Source organism: Phytophthora parasitica (genome assembly GCF_000247585.1).
Source record: "Phytophthora parasitica INRA-310 unplaced genomic scaffold supercont2.2, whole genome shotgun sequence".
Classification (NCBI taxonomy): domain Eukaryota; phylum Oomycota; class Peronosporomycetes; order Peronosporales; family Peronosporaceae; genus Phytophthora; species Phytophthora nicotianae.
Window position 1 is genome coordinate 232,635 of NW_008648988.1, and position 19,724 is coordinate 252,358.

Sequence of the window (19,724 nt, forward strand, 5' to 3'; positions counted from 1 at the left end):
AAATCACCATTCTGTCCTAAATCAAACAAATAGTGTCGACAAAAACACACAAAGTCGACAATAAGGCTGACAATTGCCCAAACCACAAAAACAAAGCAAGATAATGCAGGAGCCCGGTGGGGGATCGTCGTCCTCTTCGGGGCGAAGCAAGCTCGAGCGTAAGAAGGCTCGCCTTAATCGGCGGAAGATCGCGGCCGAAGCGGAGCGCGATGCGTTGGCTCGAGAGCAGGAGGCTACGCGTGTGGCGGCCATCAGTCGCAGTCGTCTGCGTCGTCTGCCGCCGTGGCTGCCCACTTTGCCGTCCACCAACTCGGAAGATGCCGCTGTGCTGCGAGATCTCAACGACGCTACGCGACCCGTAGCCCTCCGTGTTGGCCAGGAGATGATGCGCTATTGCGTCTACACGCAGCGCGTGGTAGATGAAGCTCGGCAACATATCGATGCTGCCATTGCGCATATCACCGAAAGTGTGCGCAAGATCTGGCCGCACGCTTCAGTCACGTGCTTTGGCTCATATTCCACGGGTCTGTGGCTGCCGTCCAGTGACGTTGATGTAGTGGTTATGGGGTTATCCAACTCCGAAGACCGAGACGTTCCTACTCAATTCATCCCGGATGGAGTTAAAGAGCTCGAGCAATTGGCAAGACAACTGCGACCGCAAAAGAGCTGGGTACAACGCGTGGATGTCGTGAGGGGCGCCAAAGTCCCTGTGGCTAAGGTGATTTTACGCCGTGGTAGTCAGAAGGAGGGAGAGAACTCGGCGCTACTTAGAGTGGATGTCTCGATCGAGAACGTACAGACTAGTCACGGAATGGAGGCCAGCAAGCTCGTGCGTGAATATGTGAGTGATCTGCCGAGATTGAAGCCTTTATTGATGGTACTGAGGCAGTTCTTAAGGGAAAAGGCACTAAATAGTGCGTTTACCGGAGGATTGAGCTCGTACGCAGTCACGCTACTAGCGGTGTTCATGATGGAAATGCAGAGACATCAAGAGGACGATAGCGACGATGCAGACGAAACACCAAAAGATGAGGAGGCGAGAAAACTTGGACAGCTGCTGCTGGACTTCTTGGAGTACTACGGCACGTTGTTCGACTACTACACCACCGGACTGTCGCTCAAGCCGGAGGCTTTTGGCGCATACCCTCTAGCAGCTCACTTGTCAATCGCAAATGGTTTACCTCTCATGCCTCAGCTTGTAATTGACGATCCAGTGTACAAGAACGGACAGCATAACGCTGCAGCAGGAGCGTTTGCTCTCGCACGAGTGGTGGCAGCGCTTGAAAATGGCTACTTTGCCTTATGGTACCATCGCCCTACCCAGTTCACACCCACGCCGTTGTGTCAATTGTTGCACTGGTCGGGCCACCAGGCACGGGATGTAAGTACAGCCAAGCAGTAAGTTACGGGCTCGTTAGAGTTTACAGCATTCTTGCACCCTCTAATCAAAGAAATAGAGATCAGAGATAGAAATGCTGTTTCTAATTGCTTCCCATTACGCCGTAACGTGGGTATCTTTCTTTAGCTACTGATCTCCTCGGCGGCGAGACGCTGTTCCTCTAGAAGCTGTTGCTGGCGCTCAATTTCTTCGTAGTCGATGTTGGCCAGGATGTAGATGATGATCAGCGACACGACTGTCATCTTGAAGAGCTGACGAACATCCTTGAACGTTAGAGCACGCATCGAAGCCATGAAGATCTTGGGTGCAAACACGAGCAGACAGAACTGGTCCCATGCGAAGGCACCAAGCACTTCAAGAGTAAGCAGTCCAGTGAGGATACGCGTGAAGCGCGGGTCCGGCATGGGCACAATCTGCAGCACCTTGTTGAACATGGGCATCCGCTCCGTGCAGAGCAGGAAGACGCCGACGATACTGATGCCCAATGAGTACAACAGACCCGGGTTCTCCGTCATGGGCTTCATAAACGGTCGGCCCTTGTAGTTCACAGCACACACACTCACCGTCTGCACGCCGTTGATAAGGAAGATAACGGTACTCATGACGTTCGGCTGGAACTCACCAGGCTTCGAGTGCGCGACGTCACCTTCCGGTGTGTATTCCTTCGCCAGGTTCGTGAGGTAGATCATACAGCCCAAGTGCAGCGCGAACTGACCAGCAAGACTGACGAACAGCGCTGGCTGGAAAATGGACGTCAGCGGACGCACAGGAGACAGCTTGTCGAGTGGAGTGGCACGACTCAGTGTGATACTGGCAACGGTGGAGATCATACCGAGCGCCATCATCTGCGAGTTGGCCCACTTGACCTTGTCGAGATACAGCACAGACAGCGAATACGAGCTGATCAGACAGTTGACAGCCAGGATCTGATACATTTGCATTGTCGTCACAAGCGCACAGCGGCCCTGACGAATGATGTCGACACAGCCCTTGATAGATGGAGCACGCGAAGTGAAAGGCGAAGCGATCGACGCATCTCCAAGCTTCACCATCGGCACCTCGCCGTCGTCAAAGTCGTCCATGTACTGCGCCATAGCAGCGTTGTTGGCAAAGTTCGCAAAGCCCTTGGAGCCGGTGCGCTCCATCTGCAGTTTCTTCTTCTCTTCAGCCTCACGCTTGGCAAATGCAGCAATAGCCTTCATACGCGCAAACGATTCACCACGAGCCTGGCGCGCACGCACGTCGGCTTCGAGTTCTTCCTGCTTCCTCTTCATTTCAGCCATCTGCTCTTCTTTAGTGAGGACCTTGAGCTTCGGGTTCTTCTTAGCCAATGCCTGCTGCTTCTTCTTGATCGTCTCGATCGCTTTCTTCTTCTGCTCGCTCAGAATGAGCTCCACATAGTCCTGCTTCACCTTGCAATGCGCAGTATTCACATTCTGCTGCGCCAGAAGCTTCTTCAGTGCCGACACATGCAGCTTCATTAGGTCCTCCCGAGTGCTGACGGTAGCCACGTTTCCCTTCTGGTACTTCGCCAACCCAGTCACACTCTTGTCGGCATTCGCTGATCCGAATCCGCCCAACAGAGCCACACCAATGTGTGCCTGCTTTAAGGCACCCACATCGTTACCACCGTCACCACACATAAGGGTGTGGTGACCGTGCGTCTTTAGTAACGTCAGCACCTTCTCCTTAAGCTCCGGCGTCATGCGAGCGTACACACGAATGTGGTTGAGGTTCTTCCAGATCACATCGTCCACTTCTCCGGCAGCAACAAGAGTCTTGCCGTTCACACACAGGTCGTACTTCTTCACCAGGATCTTAATGTCACCACTTTTGTACGGCGCCAGCACCGAGTCATCGTCAGCGCTCGTCCATTTGAGAGGGTCACTAGGCGACGAACTCTCGCTTAGGATCAACGCTGGACGAGTGATAATGCCGACCTCCTTGGACACGTGCACAGCCGTCAGAGTAGCGTCTCCCGTGATCATCGAAACCTGGTGCGAGCTGTCCTTCAGCACCTTCAGGATATCACCGCTATCCTTACGAACGAGACACTGGAACACCGCAAAACCAGCGAAATGCAAGTCACTTTCAGCCCAGGAGCGAGGCTGCTGAGCCACTTCAGCCTCCGACGGACGACCGTTAATGTCCTTGTATGCGAGCGCAAGCACACGCATTCCACGACGTGCGAGGTTTTGGTACGTAGGCCAGAACCACGCCGGAATGGTCTCCGGACGCATCAGCTTCGCGACAGCCTCTGGACTTCCTTTCACCAGTGATCGCACACGCACTCCTTTGTCGCCCAAATGCACCTTGGCAATCACACTCATTCGCTGCAGCTTGGACGCAAAATGGTTGCGGTGCATGATCTGCACGAACACATCCTTCTGGTTGGTTCCCTGTCCCCAGCGACGCTCGCTCGCACGCTCGAGGTCCTTCTTCGCCTGACAATGACGAGTTGCAGCATCGTAGGAGAAGTCGATGGCTCGAATCGAAGCTTCTTCCACCGGATCACCGACCATTTTACCGTCAATCTGTACCAGCGACTGGCAACCAGCAAGGACCAACGTAGCGTCCAAGTTAGCTGCAATCATCGGTACATGACCGAGGACATTGTCTTTCGGAGCAGCAGGGGTGGGCGTCGTGGTGTCCTCGCACACGACACCAACGGCAGTGAGCTGGTCCGTAGTCAACGTGCCCGTCTTATCGAACAGACAAATGTCCACCTTGCCAGCCAGCGAGATACGGAACGGCTCGGTACAGAAGATCGACAACTTCACCAAGTTCAGCAGAGCCGAGTTCACCGCCATCGCTGTCTGCATCGGCAGTTCAGCTGGAATCACACTAGTGATAATAAGCACACAACGCAGAAGCAGCTCAAACGTGATCTTTCCCTTCTGCGCAATACCGTGGCGCAGCACATAGCCCGACGAGAGCAAAGCGAAAATTAGCAGCAAGAACGCAAGACCATAAGCATCCCACGAACTTCCCGTGACCTTGCCGCTCGAGAACTCGATCATGCGCACCAGTTTACCCTGCGAGGAGCTGAAACCCGTGCGTAGTACGTACGCAGTGCAGCCCTCATCAGGTGCATGAGGAATTTTCTGAATCGAAGTAGTTCCAGAGCCTTCACTTGATGAATCTGCCTGCATCACGGTAGTTCCGCCAAACAGCACGTGCACTTTGTGTCCAGACTTCATGTCAAGTTGCTCTGCAAGGTCTTCGGGGCTCATCTTCGTGCCAATAGCCTCCTTCATCTGTGGAACACTCTCGCCCGTCAACGTAGCCTCGTTCAGCACAGCAGAGCCGTCCAGCAACAAACAGTCACATGGCACCATGTTGTCATGATCACCGTCCGTCTCACGCTTCACTGAAATGACATCACCAGGCACCAGCAGGTCCGAGTCCAATTTCTTCCACGTCTTCTCGCGGTACACATAGATCTCACGTGCTTTGTTGCCCATACCACGCAATGTCTGAAGGTTCTTGAGACGACTCATAACAGTGACACCCTCGAACATGAGGATCATTCCGAGCGTGAACAGCGAGTACTGCCAGTACTCATCCAGCATATAGAGGCACACACTGAAGATCTGGAACACAGTAAGCGGCTCCAGTAACTGCTGCTTGAACATGTCGACGAAGTTAGGTTGAGGAATACTGAATTCGTTCTTGCCGTACAGATCCAGCTGGGCCTCGATCTCACGCTCAGAGCTCAGACCACGGGACTCCAGGTAGAACTTGACCACTTCAGTAGTCGGCGCCTTTAGCTTACGGAACAACACGCCACCCTTGTCACCTGCTTCTTCTTCAGCAACGTATTTGTGCTTCTGGAACAGGAAGTACGGGCGTCCAGCGGAAGATCCATCAGCGTGCTTGGAACGAATGATCTCGACGATGCTGCTCTTGCCCTTGAAGGAGCGTGGCACCACCATCACGAACGTCGCTTCGTCTAGAGAAGTCACGGGTGTGTACTTGATGAACGCCTTGACACGCACAGACCAGATCTGGAACAGCAGCATGAGGCCGTGGGTCATGACTGTGCCTAGTAGGTAGAGCAGAGGCACGATACCAGGCAGGAAAGGGTTGGGAAGCGGAGGCCCTTCCCTCTCCTGCTCCAACATGGCCGTGTAGTTGATCGTGGGGACGGCTGGTGCAGCCTCACGCACGCTTCCCTGGGACAACATCGCGGCGGCTAGGCCTCCGTCCTCCCCAGGGGTAGTGACGTCCACGGAGCCAGGGATGGTCAATCCTTGTTCCTCTAGCTCCTTCATGGCCTGAGCGTAAGGCTCGCCGGCAGTCAGGAAGCAATGATACAGTGAGTATGCGTAGAGGAACAGGAAGGGAATGTGCTCCAAGCCATAGCCTAGATTCATAGGATTCACACGACGTCTGTGCAGCGATAGCTTGCGGATGGACTTGCCCGTCCATTGCGGGGGCGCGTCGGGCTTCCCCATGGTTGGTTTTTCGCTCTTCTGGTAAGATAGGCAAAGCACACAGTGTGAGTGGATCAATTGACTTTGGTGGTTGGTTGCGAGGCGTCTACATCGGGTTGGGAGGTGACATTTGCTGATATAGAAGCCCCTACACGTAGGGAAGAGGCTGCTGCAGCTTGAAAAGTGAAATAATGGCTCTCCCACACATACCTAACGTTGACGGGCGACGCGCTTCACCTGCACTAGTCGAATGCGGAATGTGCGCATTTCACACGTGGCTAGCAACAAATGTCACTCCTCTGGATAATGACATTGATTCCCCTGATAAATCCGATATATTTTCGGCCAATCCGACGTGACGCGAACTTCAATGCATGTTGAACGTGACGTTCCGTGGGTTGCACCACCACAATCGATTCGATCGTCTTCGGGGCAGATGGAAGAAGTTCTCACTGCTGTCTTGGTCGTGTGTCGCTCGCATGAGCAGATTGAGGCGTTGGACCATGTGGCTCGGCTACTCTCGGCCTACATCGATACTTCCGCTAGGTGGACAGTGTTGCAGGCGGTCGAACGTGGCTTCCTGCACCTCGTACAGCGTCTTCTTCGAGCGGATACGGGTCACTATTTGGCCCGGCTGGCGGCGATTCGAAGATCTGTTCGAGTAGCAGCAGACGGAGGGCAAATGAAAATACTCTGCATGCTGACAGACTGGTATCCGCAGGCGGTTCTGGATGAGATAGCGGTTAAGCAAGCTGCGATGAACGGGCACTTGGATCTGCTCGAGTGGATGCACAACAGTATGAAAATGGTATGCAATGGTGTGGAGGACTTGTGTAAACTGCTGTACTCCTCCGATACAATTGCGTTGGCCGCTGGTGAAGGTCAATTGGAAGTTGTTAAGTGGCTTGTGCATGCGAGAGGGGGAGAATGCTCGGCTGCTCCACTGCACCAAGCGGCGAGGAATGGGCAGTTGGAAGTGGTAGAGTGGCTGTATGACCACTCCGGGTGCATTGTTCTACCTCGAGCGATGGATGAGGCTGCAGCTTGTGGGTATGTGGATGTAGTACGATTCTTGCATGAAAGAGGTGGACGGAACGGCGGCAAGAGTAAATGTACAACAATGGCCATGACAGGAGCTGCTGTTAACGGATACTTGGACGTCGTCAAGTGGCTCCATGAGAATAGGAGTGAAGGATGCACCACTGACGCCCTTGACGGCGCAGCACGTAATGGACACTTGGACGTAGTTCAGTGGTTGCATGAGAACAGGAGTGAAGGATGCTCGGCTCAAGCGATGAATGGCGCGGCAAGAGGAGGTCACCTAAGCATCGTGAAGTTTTTACATGAACATCGCAGTGAAGGCTGTACATATAACGCCATGGATTGGGCTGCTTTGGGGAACCATCTGGATATCGTGCAGTTCTTGCATGACAACCGCACCGAAGGCTGCTCTCGGCATGCAATCAATGAAGCGGCCAAACACGGTCATCTGAGCATGGTCCAATGGCTCCATTCGAATCGCTCGGAGGGGTGCAATAGAATGGCAATGGATGGTGCTGCTACTCTGTCTCACCTTGATGTGGTTAGTTTTCTGCATTCCCATCGACTCGAAGGGTGTACAGTCGCTGCAATGGACGGAGCTGCAGAGCATAATCGACAAGATATCGTGCAGTGGCTTCATGACAACCGGGACGAAGGATGTTCCGTGCGAGCGATGGACCGTGCTGCGAGGAATGGTCATTTACGAATGGTGCAATGGCTAAACGAACATCGTGCAGAAGGCTGCACTACCGACGCGATGGACGGCGCTGCTGAAGGGGGTCATCTGGGCATTGTCAAGTTCTTACACGCCAGTCGTAGAGAAGGAAGTACGACGTACGCAATGAACGCAGCGGCAAGGAATGGACATCTCGCTACTGTGAAGTGGCTGCATGAAAACCGTACAGAAGGATGTACGACAACAGCTTTGGATGGGGCGGCAGCGAATGGACATTTGGACGTGGTGCAATTTCTTCATAACAAACGCAGTGAAGGGTGCACAACGCGCGCGATGGACGCTGCTGCAGCTCGCGGCGATCTCGAAATGTTGGAGTGGCTTCGTAAATATCCTCGCGCAGAGTGCAGTGCACAAGCGTCTCTTTTTGCTGTTGCACATGACCACGTGGAAGTATTGCACTGGCTTCGAGAAAATTATGCTGGTGCATTAGCCAGTAAGGAAGATCTCTGCGGCACAGCCCAGTATTATGGTCGTGTGCACATTTTGGCGTATCTCCTGGACCAGTGGTTGCTTGGAGGTTAAGTGTCTTTATTTTTTTTAAGTGTATGGTGCAAATTTGTACAAGACTCACGAATATTTTTTTTTACATTAATGAGTTCAATCTACTACGATAAAAATGAAACATTTACGCAAAGGGAGCTAGAACTGCAGGGGCTCTAGGTCAGCGTGCGGTAGGGTCATGTCCACGCTGTCGAACATGGGGTCAGTGGCTAGCTGAAAGAGGAAATCCAAGTCCACGTCAATGAGTGGGGGCTGTACGACGCCGTCCGTGTACGGCTCGGGAAGCATACAGATGTTAGCTTCAACTTGCATCTCGCCAGTCGCACCAGCTGGCTGCATCACCATGGGCGACACCACCACCGACAGCACTTTACTAGTCTGCATCTCGGCCTGGTGCGCCTCGGTTGGTTTAACGTCGGGTGTAGCTGTACGACGCTGTAGTCGTTGTCTGTACTTTTGCGCATGCGTCATGACCTGGCGCGGTGTGCGAGTGACGATGTGCTGGGCAACGCGCTTCCACGGGCCGGATGGGTACAAATCCAGAGCCTCAAGGAACAAACCGTGCTCCTCGACTGTCCACGTGCCGAGCGCAATGGGTGAAGACGATGTTGGCGTCTTGGTCTGTCGTGGGGCAGCGTGGCGCATCTGGTCCATGCGGATCACTTGCAACCGGTTCGCCTTCTGGAAAAGCTGACGACGCGTTGACTCTGTGATGGTCATTGCTTGGCAGCGACGGTTGGTTAGCGATAGTGTTGGAAGCGTAGGCGCAGACGCGGCAAGTGACCGAACAGTTGAGCCGAGGCTGGAGCAGTGTGTCCGACCGAGCAAATTGCCGAATGACAAGCTTATCGAGTTCGCGCCTCAAGTCGGCTAGAGGGTGCGGAGCTACTCTGCTTGAAGTGGGATCGTCTCCGCATATAAGTTTTAGTATGCTATGCGAGCTCCAGGTGAATTTTCCGCCACGCGCGACTTGATATTCGGACACCGGAGCCCATTGTGTGTGAAGGTTTCTTTAGCGCCGGCTCTTGCGTCCGAACAATATGTCGCTTTCGAAGAAATGGCTCCAAAACGGCGGGACGTTCGCCATAAACGCTTTACACTTGCAGGCGATTTCCATTAACGCCGAAAAATGCCATCAACAGCTCCCGAACAATTGCGCAGTTCTAGCAATGCTGACAATAATGTAAAACAATGGTTGAAGTAACTCGAACGCGTTTTGACACATCTATTTCGGGCCGAAGTTAACGGGATCAGACTTTGTTCCTATTTGATCCGCTTTATTTCTCTGTATTTACTTCGACACTAGCAGCTCATATTCCCAGTCTTTTTGGCGCGTTCGCACTGAAATGGCCAATGTTGTGCGATCGGAAACGCATCGTCGTTCATCATCTCCAGCGCCGGCAAACGAATCTAGACGTGGTTGGAGCGAGGGGCGCCAACACGTGACTGGCAGTCTCAGTAACAATCACGTCACGTACGCCAAAACGTGGGCGGAAGATGTGCAAAATTACCACGTACGTGTGACTACACACTTGAATTTTGGTGATCGTTACGAGAAGGGATGCTGAATCGACTGTGATGATCGATTGTAGGCAGCAAAATCCGTTCTGCCGTGGCAACCGGAGCAGCAACAACCTGTCAAGTACGTGACGCGTTATGCAAAATCACGCGAGGAGCGAGAATACGATGCTGTTCTTGGGCGATTCCGGGACGAAGATAAAGAGTTGGGACTCCAGCAACGCGAGAGCATGGAGCTCAAGCGCAACCTCGAAAAAGGACGGGTATTGAATTGTATAGTTTTTTTCGTTGACGGAAGATTTTAGTACTCACTGCTACTTTGCTTTTATCTTCCAGGCGAAGCAGCTCCGAACGATTCAGCGCTTTCATATGATCAGCAACGAGCCAATGTACCCTGGAGCGAAAGACCCAACGGACAAGCAACCGGTGGCTCAGCCGTATCGGAAGAACAGTGCTGCTGACTATGACATCGTTACATACAACGGAACAAGTGCTTCTCCACCAACCACTCGTGGCTCACCTTCTCATAAACCTCGCCGGGAGTTCAACATCCTCACCAACAAGTACGCACGCATCCTGTATCGCGGTTGAATTTTTTGGAGCTAAGCTTTTTCCACTTGAACTTGTACTTGAACAGGTACCATGATCGCCACGACTCCCGGTTCAACCAAGAAACAGCAGAAGCCAAACGGATAGCAGCTCAAAAGTACTTCAAGACCCGTACATTCGACCCGATCCGCATCACGTTCGTGGACGAGGAACGTGAAAAGGAGTTTCTCCAACGCAGACAAGAGGAGCAGCAAATTCACGGTAAAGATCGAGTGCTAGTACTGCCTCCGCGCGAGCAGTTCTCTGAAGGTCGGGTCTACAACATCCTTAACCAGGAAGTCATCAACCCTGATAAGCTGGCCACCATAAACAACAAAGACCAGCGTACACTGAATAAGATTAAGAAGACGGCATTCGAAACGAGAATGCGCCAAGTCGGCGAGACCCAACAAGCTCGGGACACGGATCTACGGCTCAATCGCTTCGCCCACGAACGCCACACTGAAAGCCACGCTCATGGATATGACGTGCTCTCCAACCAGCCGTACGCGGGTCGAGATGCCAAGCATCTCGTTCATCCAAGAACACACGCAGCGTTGACACCGTGGCAAGCCATTGAGAGTGGCCTGCTAGTCAACAATCGAGTGGCTCCGAACTCACCGACACGCGCTAGGGCACCGTCAACTTCACAAACCAGTCGTGCCGTGCCAAAGCCGGACGTTCTCACAGTCGACAAGTCTCCTACTACACCTCAGGTACCGCCAGCCTTCAGCGTGGTCACCCATTGAGCCTTCATCTAAGATACTAACGGCTTGTTTCTCTGATTCTTTCTCTGCAGGGTTTGAGACAGTCTCCAACTACTTCAATGCAAGATCAGGTTCGAACTGGTGGGTTTGGAGCCTAATAGCTTGTGAAGAACGCAAGATGAAGGACTTGATAAGAGATAATTACTTAAGTATTCAGCTAGGATAAAATAAAAACCATTGTACACATACCTACGACGTCATGATTCAGGGTGTTTTGCTTGCTGTCCATGATCGAGACCTTACACCTTCAGTCCATGGAATCCCCAGACCTCGACAGTCTCAGCGCGGAAGCTTTGGTAGTCGACCAGAGGAGGTGAGTCGAATGTCGTACAGGCATGCGTGAATCCGCGTCGGTCGTCCAGCTGGAGACACAACGCAATGCCCTTGTTGCCACCGCCAACGAAGATGGCATCACGCTGTGTGTACATGAACGAGCTGTCAATGCCCGACCACATGTACGCGTTCATGTGCGGACTCAGAGAGAACACGAAAGTCCTCCCGTTGCCAAAGAACGCCTTCGAGCGCTTCCACGACGCCGGACAGAACGCACCGAAAATGTTGTCGTTCTCGTCCTGAATCACCAAGATTGTCGGTCCTTTGTTCTGAAGGCGATCGAAGAAGCTCAGGAAGCTCCAGCCGTGCACTCGAGTCGAGTAGATGAGCTCCATCTGATTGCACGTCAGATAATTGGGCAAGTTCTTCCACAGGAATTGCATGTGCTTCTCAGTCAGGAACGCCGACCTATGTCCGACTAATGGCCTCCCTCCATTCGGACCTTCACCTCCAGACCACAGTTTAAACTGATCCAGTGCTCCGATTTTCGCTGCGAAGGCTTTGAACTCTCTCAGTCGCTCTTCATTTTTGTTGACAGGGGTTGAAACTTTCTTCGGTGATAAGTCTGATGTTTCAGGCTCAATGAAGCTTTGCGAGACGAGTGTTCCTGGCTGAATGATTCTCTTGGGCTCGTGCTTAGGTGTTTTCTTCTTGTACTCAGGTGTCGGCGGGAACATGGCGCGTGCGATAGACTCGGACGAGAGCTCTTTCCTCTTCGTTTGGAAGAATGTTGCCAGGTATTTGCGGTACGCCACTGGACGGCGGAAACGTAGCGTGACTGGAGCTTGTAACTCGGTAATGGCGTCGATAACGTCGTCGGACGGGAGACGCGACATCGACGAGTAGCCATTGACTGCCATTATCACGTCCCCTACTTGTACTGTGGGTGCATGGTGTTTAGGATCGTACACTTCCACTGACCCATAGAGTCTCGTAGACGGTGCCAGCGATAGATGCAGCGGAGTCTCGTGGAATGTGACGTCAAACTCGCCCAGTTCGGACATACTGAGTCCCACTTCTTTCTCTTCTAGTCCACTTACAGCAGTGTCGATCTCCCGGATCTCCAACGCTCCAGCGATGCCAGCTGGGGGAGCTTCATGGATAGTATCCATGTCTTTGCTCACTAGCGCTTGGGCCAGTTGTCGAGACTTCTCGTTCTTTGCCTCCTTGGCATTGAGAGCCAAGTCGTGCTCCAGTGAACGTCGCCACTGCATGGACGACGCTCTAGCTACTACTTTACTGGAGTAGCCGTGGAGATGGTAGTCCACTGAGGCTGGATACATGGCGGTCGACATGGCTCGCGAGTCATAAGACCCGTAGATTTCCGGGTTTCTCAACGTCATGACGATGGGACACGAGCACTTGCGTAGGTAAGCAGCCAGTCTGGCACGCGGTAGCTGCGCCTTGCTGCAGCTAAAGTTGATGGCGATCAGCACGTCGCCCTTGGTGATGCCCATCTTGTCGATCGGCGCGTCGTCGCCCTCCGACTCTTGCACGGAGCTCACTTCCCATGAGCCGTAGAGCTGCGAGCTGGGCACGAGCCCCACGCCCAGCGGCTTGCGACGGAAACACACGTTGTATTCGCCCTCAAAGCTCTTGGGGACGTACATGGGCTCGCTCTCGGCGCCATTTACTAGCGACTGTGAGCGTAGGCGTTTGGCGTCGTCATCTCGCATTTTGCGTCGAGAACGAGGCGACGGTGTGGGCTGCCGCTGCTCGTCGAAGATGGCGCGCACGAGGCCGCGAATGCTAAACATTGTGGCGAAGCGAAGGATCTTCCAACAGATTGATGGTGCGTCTAGTCTTCTTTACGGAGACTTGAGCTTCCGGCTTCTTTTTTGGTAATGAGCGGACACGTTGCACCTGATAAATGACGTACGTGGAATTTGTGTCGCTTGAAGAACATAGAAGCAGCTAATTTATAGGTCCCAGGTGATAAAGCCAATCAATGAGAAGAGATTAATTAGACCTGGAGGAGTTTTGAGTCCATTTTCGGCAAACATTTGCGCGGTTTGCGCGAGATTGATGATGTCTGCGTGTGTATGCCTTGATTTACTCATCTCACGTCCCATCAACATGCATGGCAAGAATGAATGCAGGCGCTCGACATGGAAGGATGAGTTGTATTATCGGCGGTTAGTTAGTTAGCAGTGATCTCTACTGGAATAAATAAACTCTTTCATCGTCAACTGAGAAAATAATTTGACTTATCGAGTTTTTGAATTGGCATGAGGCGCATGGAGTGAAGCACGTACTCATTGAAACTCCGTTTATACACCATCTACAAAGGCAATTGACAACTACGGCAAGATGAAGTGTCCACAAAAATTAACGAGTTCACCATAACGCCGCTCTTCGGTCACCTCGTTATCGTGGTGTGTCTTATACGAATTAGGTGTCCGTACTATTTTTATTTTCCATGTTGAACATGGATTTGGCGGTGACGCGGGCGAGTTGGTGAGTTGCCAGAAAACAATTTGGTTTCAGTATGGCACCATAATCACGGCGCTTATTGATCCGATTTTCCGGTGTTCTTGATCATGTCGACGCTGACGTCTGCGCGCGTGGTTTGCCTGGCTCACCCGCGCATTGATGCGCTTTCCCACGTCCCGCAGCTCGTGTCCCAGTACCTGGACGTATCTACGCGTTGGTCACTGGCCCGCGCCGCTGAGCGGGGCTTCGTTCACCTTGTGCGACGTTTGTTAACCACTTTAAACACTTCCAACCTCAATGTAATGGCTGAAACCCGCGCTGCGATGCGGAGTGCAGCCGCGAACAACTATCTAGATATTCTGGAGATATTATCTACCCACTATCCCCACGCTGTGATCGATGAGACGATAATTATGCAGGCGGCCTCCAATGGCCATGGAGAAGTTCTCTGCTGGCTCCAACCACGTCTCCGTAAGCTTCTACCTTGTTATAAAGAATATGATTTTTACTCCCTAAAGAGCGTGGCTGCTGCTGTCGAGAATGGGCATTTGTCGGTGGTACAGTGGCTGTTGGACGCTAGGGGGACACAGGATACCGGTGACTTGACGGAGACGCATCTGCACCAAGCTACGGCTAGAGGAGGTCACCTGGGGGTTGTCAAGTGGCTACGGACACATGTGGAGGAGGATATTGAGTCTAGAGCTCTAGATGAAGCGGCGGCAGGAGGGTTCTTAGATGTGGTCGAGTTTTTACATAACGAGTGGAAGGAGGCGAAGCTTGAGAGCAACCGATGCAGTTGCCGAGCGACGTCGAGAGCGATGAACGGTGCCGCGAGTAATGGCCACTTGGAGGTGGTTAAATGGCTCCATGAGCACCGTGATGAAGGGTGTACGATGGACGCGATGAATAGAGCAGCTTGGAATGGCCATTTGGAAATAGTAAAATGGCTGCACGACCATCGAACTGAAGGATGCACACAGCAAGCGATGAACATGGCTGCGAAAGGAGGACACTTGGCGATTGTGCAGTTCCTTCATGAGAACTGTACTGAAGGCTGTACGTACAATGCGATGGACTGGGCAGCTCAGGAAAACCATCTTGATATTGTGAAATGGCTACATGTTAACCGTAGTGAAGGATGTTCACGTCTTACTATGAATGAAGTCGCGAAGCGTGGCCACTTTGAAATGCTTAAATGGCTACATGAGAATCGGACCGAGGGCTGTACTGTTGCAGCTATGAACGCTGCTGCGACCCACGGGCACTTCGATATTGTCCAATTCTTGCATGCCAATCGATCGGAGGGGTGTACCAATACAGCAATGGACGGAGCGGCAGAAAATAATCATCTAGCTATTGTCGAATGGCTTCATCGACATCGCAGTGAAGGATGTTCGAGACGCGCAATGGACTCCGCAGCTCGAAATGGTCATTTGGAAATGGTAAAGTGGCTACATTTGAATCGAAATGAAGGGTGCTCGACCAGTGCTATGGATGGAGCGGCCGAGTACGGTCACTTGGATATTGTCAAGTTCCTACACACAAACCGTACTGAAGGGTGTACTTACCGTGCAATGGACAAAGCTGCTGGTAATGGCCACCTTGAAGTGGTGCGGTGGCTACATAATAATCGTCAGGAAGGCTGCAGTTCGGACGCCATGGATGAAGCCGCCAAAAACGGTCATATGGCAGTCATGCGCTTCTTACAGGTACATCGTCAGGAAGGCTGCACAGTGCGTGCATTGAATGCAGCCGCTGCAAGAGGGGGCTTTGAAACGCTGGAGTGGCTTCGCGCAGAGAGCAGCCTAGAAATCGAGGAGCTGCCGATACACGCAGCTCTTGCGGCCATCTCGAGAGATCGTATTGAGATATTGCATTGGCTGCTCACACACTTGGTTGCCGACGGAGTACACGAATTGAGAATTCTGTACGATGCCGCACGGTACCATAATCGGTCGCATATCTTGGCATATCTCGACGGCTACTGGACGATTGACATGTAGAACAGACAGTTCGATGCGTATCCGTTCCCGATTCGGGAGTAAATCGTATTTGGGAATCCAGACAAGAAATTGGATAATTCCACAGGGATCACGGAAATCACTAGTGGCCATGCTTCAACACTTTGTTGTCCCTAGAGCATGCTGTCTCGTCGATGTCACGCATCTCGAGGAACGTCTAGTATATGGGTGCGGATTAATCCTGAGTGCCAAGAAGATGAATTCTAAGTGGATTGGCTGTAGCTGACAACTTGTTTGAGTTTAACGCTTCCACTAAACAGCAACTTCAACTCTTAGCTCCCAGAGATCGCCCAACGCAAATATCGAATCACTAAATGCGTGTGCTCACGAAAACAAGTCGATCCATCTTCTAAACAGGGGAGCTCGCAAATTGATGTGCAAAAGCAGATTGGTTGCCCAGTAACAACTCGAAAACTCCCCGTCTTAGTAGTTCATTCATATTTCCACTACTGTGTACTCGATTTTCTGGCTTATAAGATGCCCCGGCGACTAAACTTGGTACCAACACCCACTCAGAATCCCGCTTTTTGTGATGTAGCACTCACGATTCGGCCAAATCCACTCAGAATTAAGCTTTTTCCCTTGCTTCAGGTTTTGAGTGGTTGAAGATTGAGGATGTACAGATCTGCACCGAATGTGGCTGATGTTCAGATCCTGTGAGGTATACACCATGGCAACGAAGTATACTTCCTTGATCGCTGAGGTATCAGTAATTCAGCAACAAGTTCGACCACAGCAGATCCGATTCCAATTATAGTGAAATATACTACTAGTAACTGAAGACAGCGTCTCAAAAATAGCAGGATCGGCATCAAAAACATGGTTTGACAATACATCAAGTTCTCGCGATAAGACATCTATGATGGAGAAGACAAGGATGGAGTCGTTGCAGTGGCTGTAGAACTATTCTCGTTTGATCTGAAGTGAGTGTCACACTCTCAGTTCTTGTATTGATCGTCGAGTTTGAGATATCCCAGTCATCTATCACATGACCACCAGGAAGATCATTCCGTTGGATACCACAAGCGCGAAGATGACAGGACCGCAAGACGTTGCTCTAGGACAAAACTGTGGTGAAAGCCAGGAAAACCCAGAAGCCGTCGCAGACTTCCCAACGACAGAGCAACGTAGCTTTCGTGAAAGATTATCTGAAGCTCCAGTACCCCAGGATCCCAATCCTTCAGCACGCGTTAGCTTCGATGCGACTGCAACTGATAAGCCCGTTAGAAGGCGTTTATCAGTACGTCAACGAACCGCCTCGAGACTTGCTACAGCTGTGTCGATGCATTCGCTGATGGCGACGCCGTTAACTAAGGCAGAGCTGCTTGCGAAGCAGAATCGAGCGATTGCAAACATCAGAGTACCATCCAAGCAGATAACAAAACTCGAGAAGGTCACGTACGAAGTGGATCAGTACATTTCCACTCGCAGAGGGCAGATCTTTACTCTATCGGTTGTAGGATTAGTATTGATCGTGCTTGGTGGGATACTTCTCAAGACAGTGCAACCATCGAGAGAGTTTGGAGAGACTGTGTGGGATTCCTGGACATACATGGCAGACACAGGCTCTCATACGTCCCTAGCCCAGGATGTCCGTATACGTACTAGACTTTCGCGCTTCTAACTAAATTTTTCAGCTAACGCGTTTGTATTTATTACTGCACCAGGGTCTTCGAATTGTTGGGGTCCTGACGACGCTAGTGGGTATTCTCTACTTCTCCGTGGTCATGGGTTTCGTCGTTGATGGAATTCGGGATAAATTGGATACACTGAAGAAAGGCAAGTCCATCGTTGCTGAGGAGAAGCACACCGTACGTGAAAAGTTTCGAAGAGGATCATAAATATGCCGAAAGAGCTAACCTAGCGTTTGATATGTTAGCTTCTTCTCGGCTGGACAGAGAAGTCGGTGTCTTTGATTCGACAGATCTGTCTTGCGAACGCAAGTGAACGCGGCGGTGTCATTGTTGTGCTCGCTGAAAGGGATAAGGAAGAGTTAGAAGCCGAGCTCGAGTCTCAGATACGGAAAGAAGAGCTGCGAGGAACCCGCATTATCTTTCGCACGGGAACACCGCTACTATCGGTTGATCTACTGAAAGTTTCTGCACACCGAGCCAAGAGTATTATCATCATGGCAAACTCTACAGGTGATGCCGACCGATCTGACGCGGCGGTGCTTCGTACTGTTCTCAGTCTAAAGACTCTTCCTGAGGTATATACAAATGCTTATTATCAATGCAAAATAATTGGCTAAAGATTTTATCTGCTTGTGCAGCTGACAGGTCATATCGTAGCCGAGTTACGCGACATTGACAATGATCCGTTGGTTCGACTTGTTGGAGGCAAAGAAGTTGAGATCCTCGTATCACACGACATCATCGGTCGGCTGGTGCTCATGTCTGCTCGATCTCCTGGACTCGCTCGGGTTTATTCCTCTCTACTTGGCTTTGAAGGCAACGAGTTCTACTTTAAAGAGTGGCCCGAATGCATCGGCGTACCGTTTGGTGGTCTCACCGAGCGTTTCCCTAACGCGATACCGATTGGAATCAAACGTAAGAATGGTGAGGTATTCATCTGTCCGAATTCAGATTTAATTTTAGAAAAAGGCGACCAGATTTTGGTTCTAGCAGAAGATGACGACACGTACAAGGCATGTCCTCCAGTCTCGATTGAGGTGGGAAAAGTGCCACCACAACCCGTAAAATTACCTGCGAAAGAGCGTATTTTAATGTGTGGCTGGCGTCGAGACGTGCGAGATATGATCCAGTTACTTGACGCAGTTGTGGAGCCTGGCACTGAATTGCACATTATCTGCGAAGAACCAATTCATTTACGTAACAAACTGCTACTTGAAGGAGGGTTGACAGTGGAAAATTTGAAGAACATCAAGCTTGTTCATTATGTGGGGAACACCGCTATCCGCCGACAACTGGAGAAGCTTCCGTGGCACTCGTTCACATCGATCATGATTCTATCGGACCAATCTCGAGAATTGGATATCATGCACTCAGATTCGCATTCTTTGGCTTCTTTACTCCTCATCCGTGACTTACAAGCGCGTAGTTCCAGTCGGAATAGTGTCATCCAGGGCGCTCCTGGTTACTGCAAGTGCATCAGCGAAATCCTGGACCCTCGAACGCAACGTACGATCTCCACAAGTGCTACCATATTGACATTATCGGAGTTTATCCAGTCGAACGAACTGGTCAGTTGTATCCTCGCTATGATCTCTGAAAGCCGCGATGTTCGAGTGATTCTAGACGAATTATTAGGACCCCAAGGTGCCTTCTTCGAGGTAGAAGCTTCAGCTCGCTACTGTGAACCGAACGAGCAGGTTTCGTTTTGGCAATTAGCCAAACGCGCGATGGTTCAGGGGGATATTTTGTGTGGATATCAAGTTCGCGGTGCGGAAGAAACTGTACTGAACCCGGGAAATAAGTACCTTCCGCAGACTTGGGAGAATTTGGACATGATAGTGCTCCGAAATGAGGACGACGGCTTCGCTGCACACGAGTCTTCGTATGTACCAGTTGTGTCGGAAGACTTTGAGCGTACAACACGAAGTCGTCAGGTGAAGGCGACGTACTCTAGACAAAAGCTTCTGGATGCTATTGTGCAAGAGTCCGATCTGAACAGCTTTAGTGAGGCGGGCAGCGAGACGGATCGTGCTACTATTATGCGAGCGCTCTGCTCTTTCGATCTTGAACATGACGATGACGATCTCACAGTCTGCAGTGAGAGCAGTATGGAAGATGTTTTGTCGACACAACACCATCAAGTCAGTGTGCGTGCTCTGGTTGCAGCGGCACGGATTCTAGCCGACGCGTTGGAGAAAGCTGACGCAAACCAAGTAAAGAGTGTTTAAAAAGATTAAATATTTTTTTAAAAAAAGAAATTCTTAATAAGTGCGTACGAGCTATGTATGTTATAGCTTAGAAGACTCGGATGCGCTTC

The 19,724-nt window shown here is 51.4% G+C and overlaps 8 protein-coding genes across 9 annotated transcripts; 5 read left to right on the forward strand and 3 right to left on the reverse strand.

The window, feature by feature from the left end:
• The first annotated feature begins 76 nt into the window (after positions 1 to 76).
• On the forward strand, positions 77 to 1,485 carry PPTG_02142 (hypothetical protein). The gene has a single exon (XM_008893146.1). It carries the CDS (start codon positions 104 to 106, stop codon positions 1,400 to 1,402), a length of 1,299 nt encoding a protein of 432 aa, XP_008891394.1. The 5' UTR covers positions 77 to 103; the 3' UTR covers positions 1,403 to 1,485.
• Positions 1,388 to 6,092, reverse strand: PPTG_02143. 2 transcript variants are annotated; one of them, XM_008893147.1, is made up of 2 exons: positions 6,046 to 6,092; positions 1,388 to 5,874 (listed from the first exon to the last, which is right to left on the reverse strand). In XM_008893147.1, exon 2 carries the CDS (start codon positions 5,854 to 5,856, stop codon positions 1,522 to 1,524), a length of 4,335 nt encoding a protein of 1,444 aa, XP_008891395.1. In that variant the 5' UTR covers positions 5,857 to 5,874; positions 6,046 to 6,092; the 3' UTR covers positions 1,388 to 1,521. The 2 variants fall into 2 exon arrangements, with proteins under 2 accessions (XP_008891395.1, XP_008891396.1); XM_008893148.1 differs by having other exon boundaries at positions 1,388 to 5,871; positions 6,046 to 6,082.
• A 179-nt stretch (positions 6,093 to 6,271) lies between these two features.
• Positions 6,272 to 8,223, forward strand: PPTG_02144 (hypothetical protein; the record flags this gene model as incomplete). Its single annotated transcript, XM_008893149.1, has 1 exon — positions 6,272 to 8,223. The coding sequence occupies one exon, from the start codon at positions 6,272 to 6,274 to the stop codon at positions 8,132 to 8,134; it is 1,863 nt and encodes a 620-aa protein (XP_008891397.1). The 3' UTR covers positions 8,135 to 8,223.
• On the reverse strand, positions 8,127 to 8,943 carry PPTG_02145 (hypothetical protein). The gene has a single exon (XM_008893150.1). The coding sequence runs from the start codon at positions 8,831 to 8,833 to the stop codon at positions 8,252 to 8,254; it is 582 nt and encodes a 193-aa protein (XP_008891398.1). The 5' UTR covers positions 8,834 to 8,943; the 3' UTR covers positions 8,127 to 8,251.
• Positions 8,944 to 9,459: 516 nt separating this feature from the next.
• On the forward strand, positions 9,460 to 11,171 carry PPTG_02146 (hypothetical protein; the record flags this gene model as incomplete). Its single annotated transcript, XM_008893151.1, has 5 exons — positions 9,460 to 9,627; positions 9,706 to 9,894; positions 9,968 to 10,194; positions 10,269 to 10,935; positions 11,019 to 11,171. 5 exons carry the CDS (start codon positions 9,460 to 9,462, stop codon positions 11,082 to 11,084), a joined length of 1,317 nt encoding a protein of 438 aa, XP_008891399.1. The 3' UTR covers positions 11,085 to 11,171.
• Positions 11,089 to 13,277, reverse strand: PPTG_02147 (hypothetical protein). Its single transcript, XM_008893152.1, has one exon. The coding sequence runs from the start codon at positions 13,074 to 13,076 to the stop codon at positions 11,226 to 11,228; it is 1,851 nt and encodes a 616-aa protein (XP_008891400.1). The 5' UTR covers positions 13,077 to 13,277; the 3' UTR covers positions 11,089 to 11,225.
• Positions 13,278 to 13,805: 528 nt separating this feature from the next.
• On the forward strand, positions 13,806 to 16,642 carry PPTG_02148 (hypothetical protein). The gene has a single exon (XM_008893153.1). The coding sequence runs from the start codon at positions 13,860 to 13,862 to the stop codon at positions 15,753 to 15,755; it is 1,896 nt and encodes a 631-aa protein (XP_008891401.1). The 5' UTR covers positions 13,806 to 13,859; the 3' UTR covers positions 15,756 to 16,642.
• A 425-nt stretch (positions 16,643 to 17,067) lies between these two features.
• PPTG_02149 (hypothetical protein) lies at positions 17,068 to 19,635 on the forward strand (the record flags this gene model as incomplete). The annotated part of the gene is made up of 4 exons (XM_008893154.1): positions 17,068 to 17,364; positions 17,441 to 17,584; positions 17,653 to 17,982; positions 18,046 to 19,635. 4 exons carry the CDS (start codon positions 17,068 to 17,070, stop codon positions 19,633 to 19,635), a joined length of 2,361 nt encoding a protein of 786 aa, XP_008891402.1.
• Between the last annotated feature and the right edge of the window lie 89 nt (positions 19,636 to 19,724).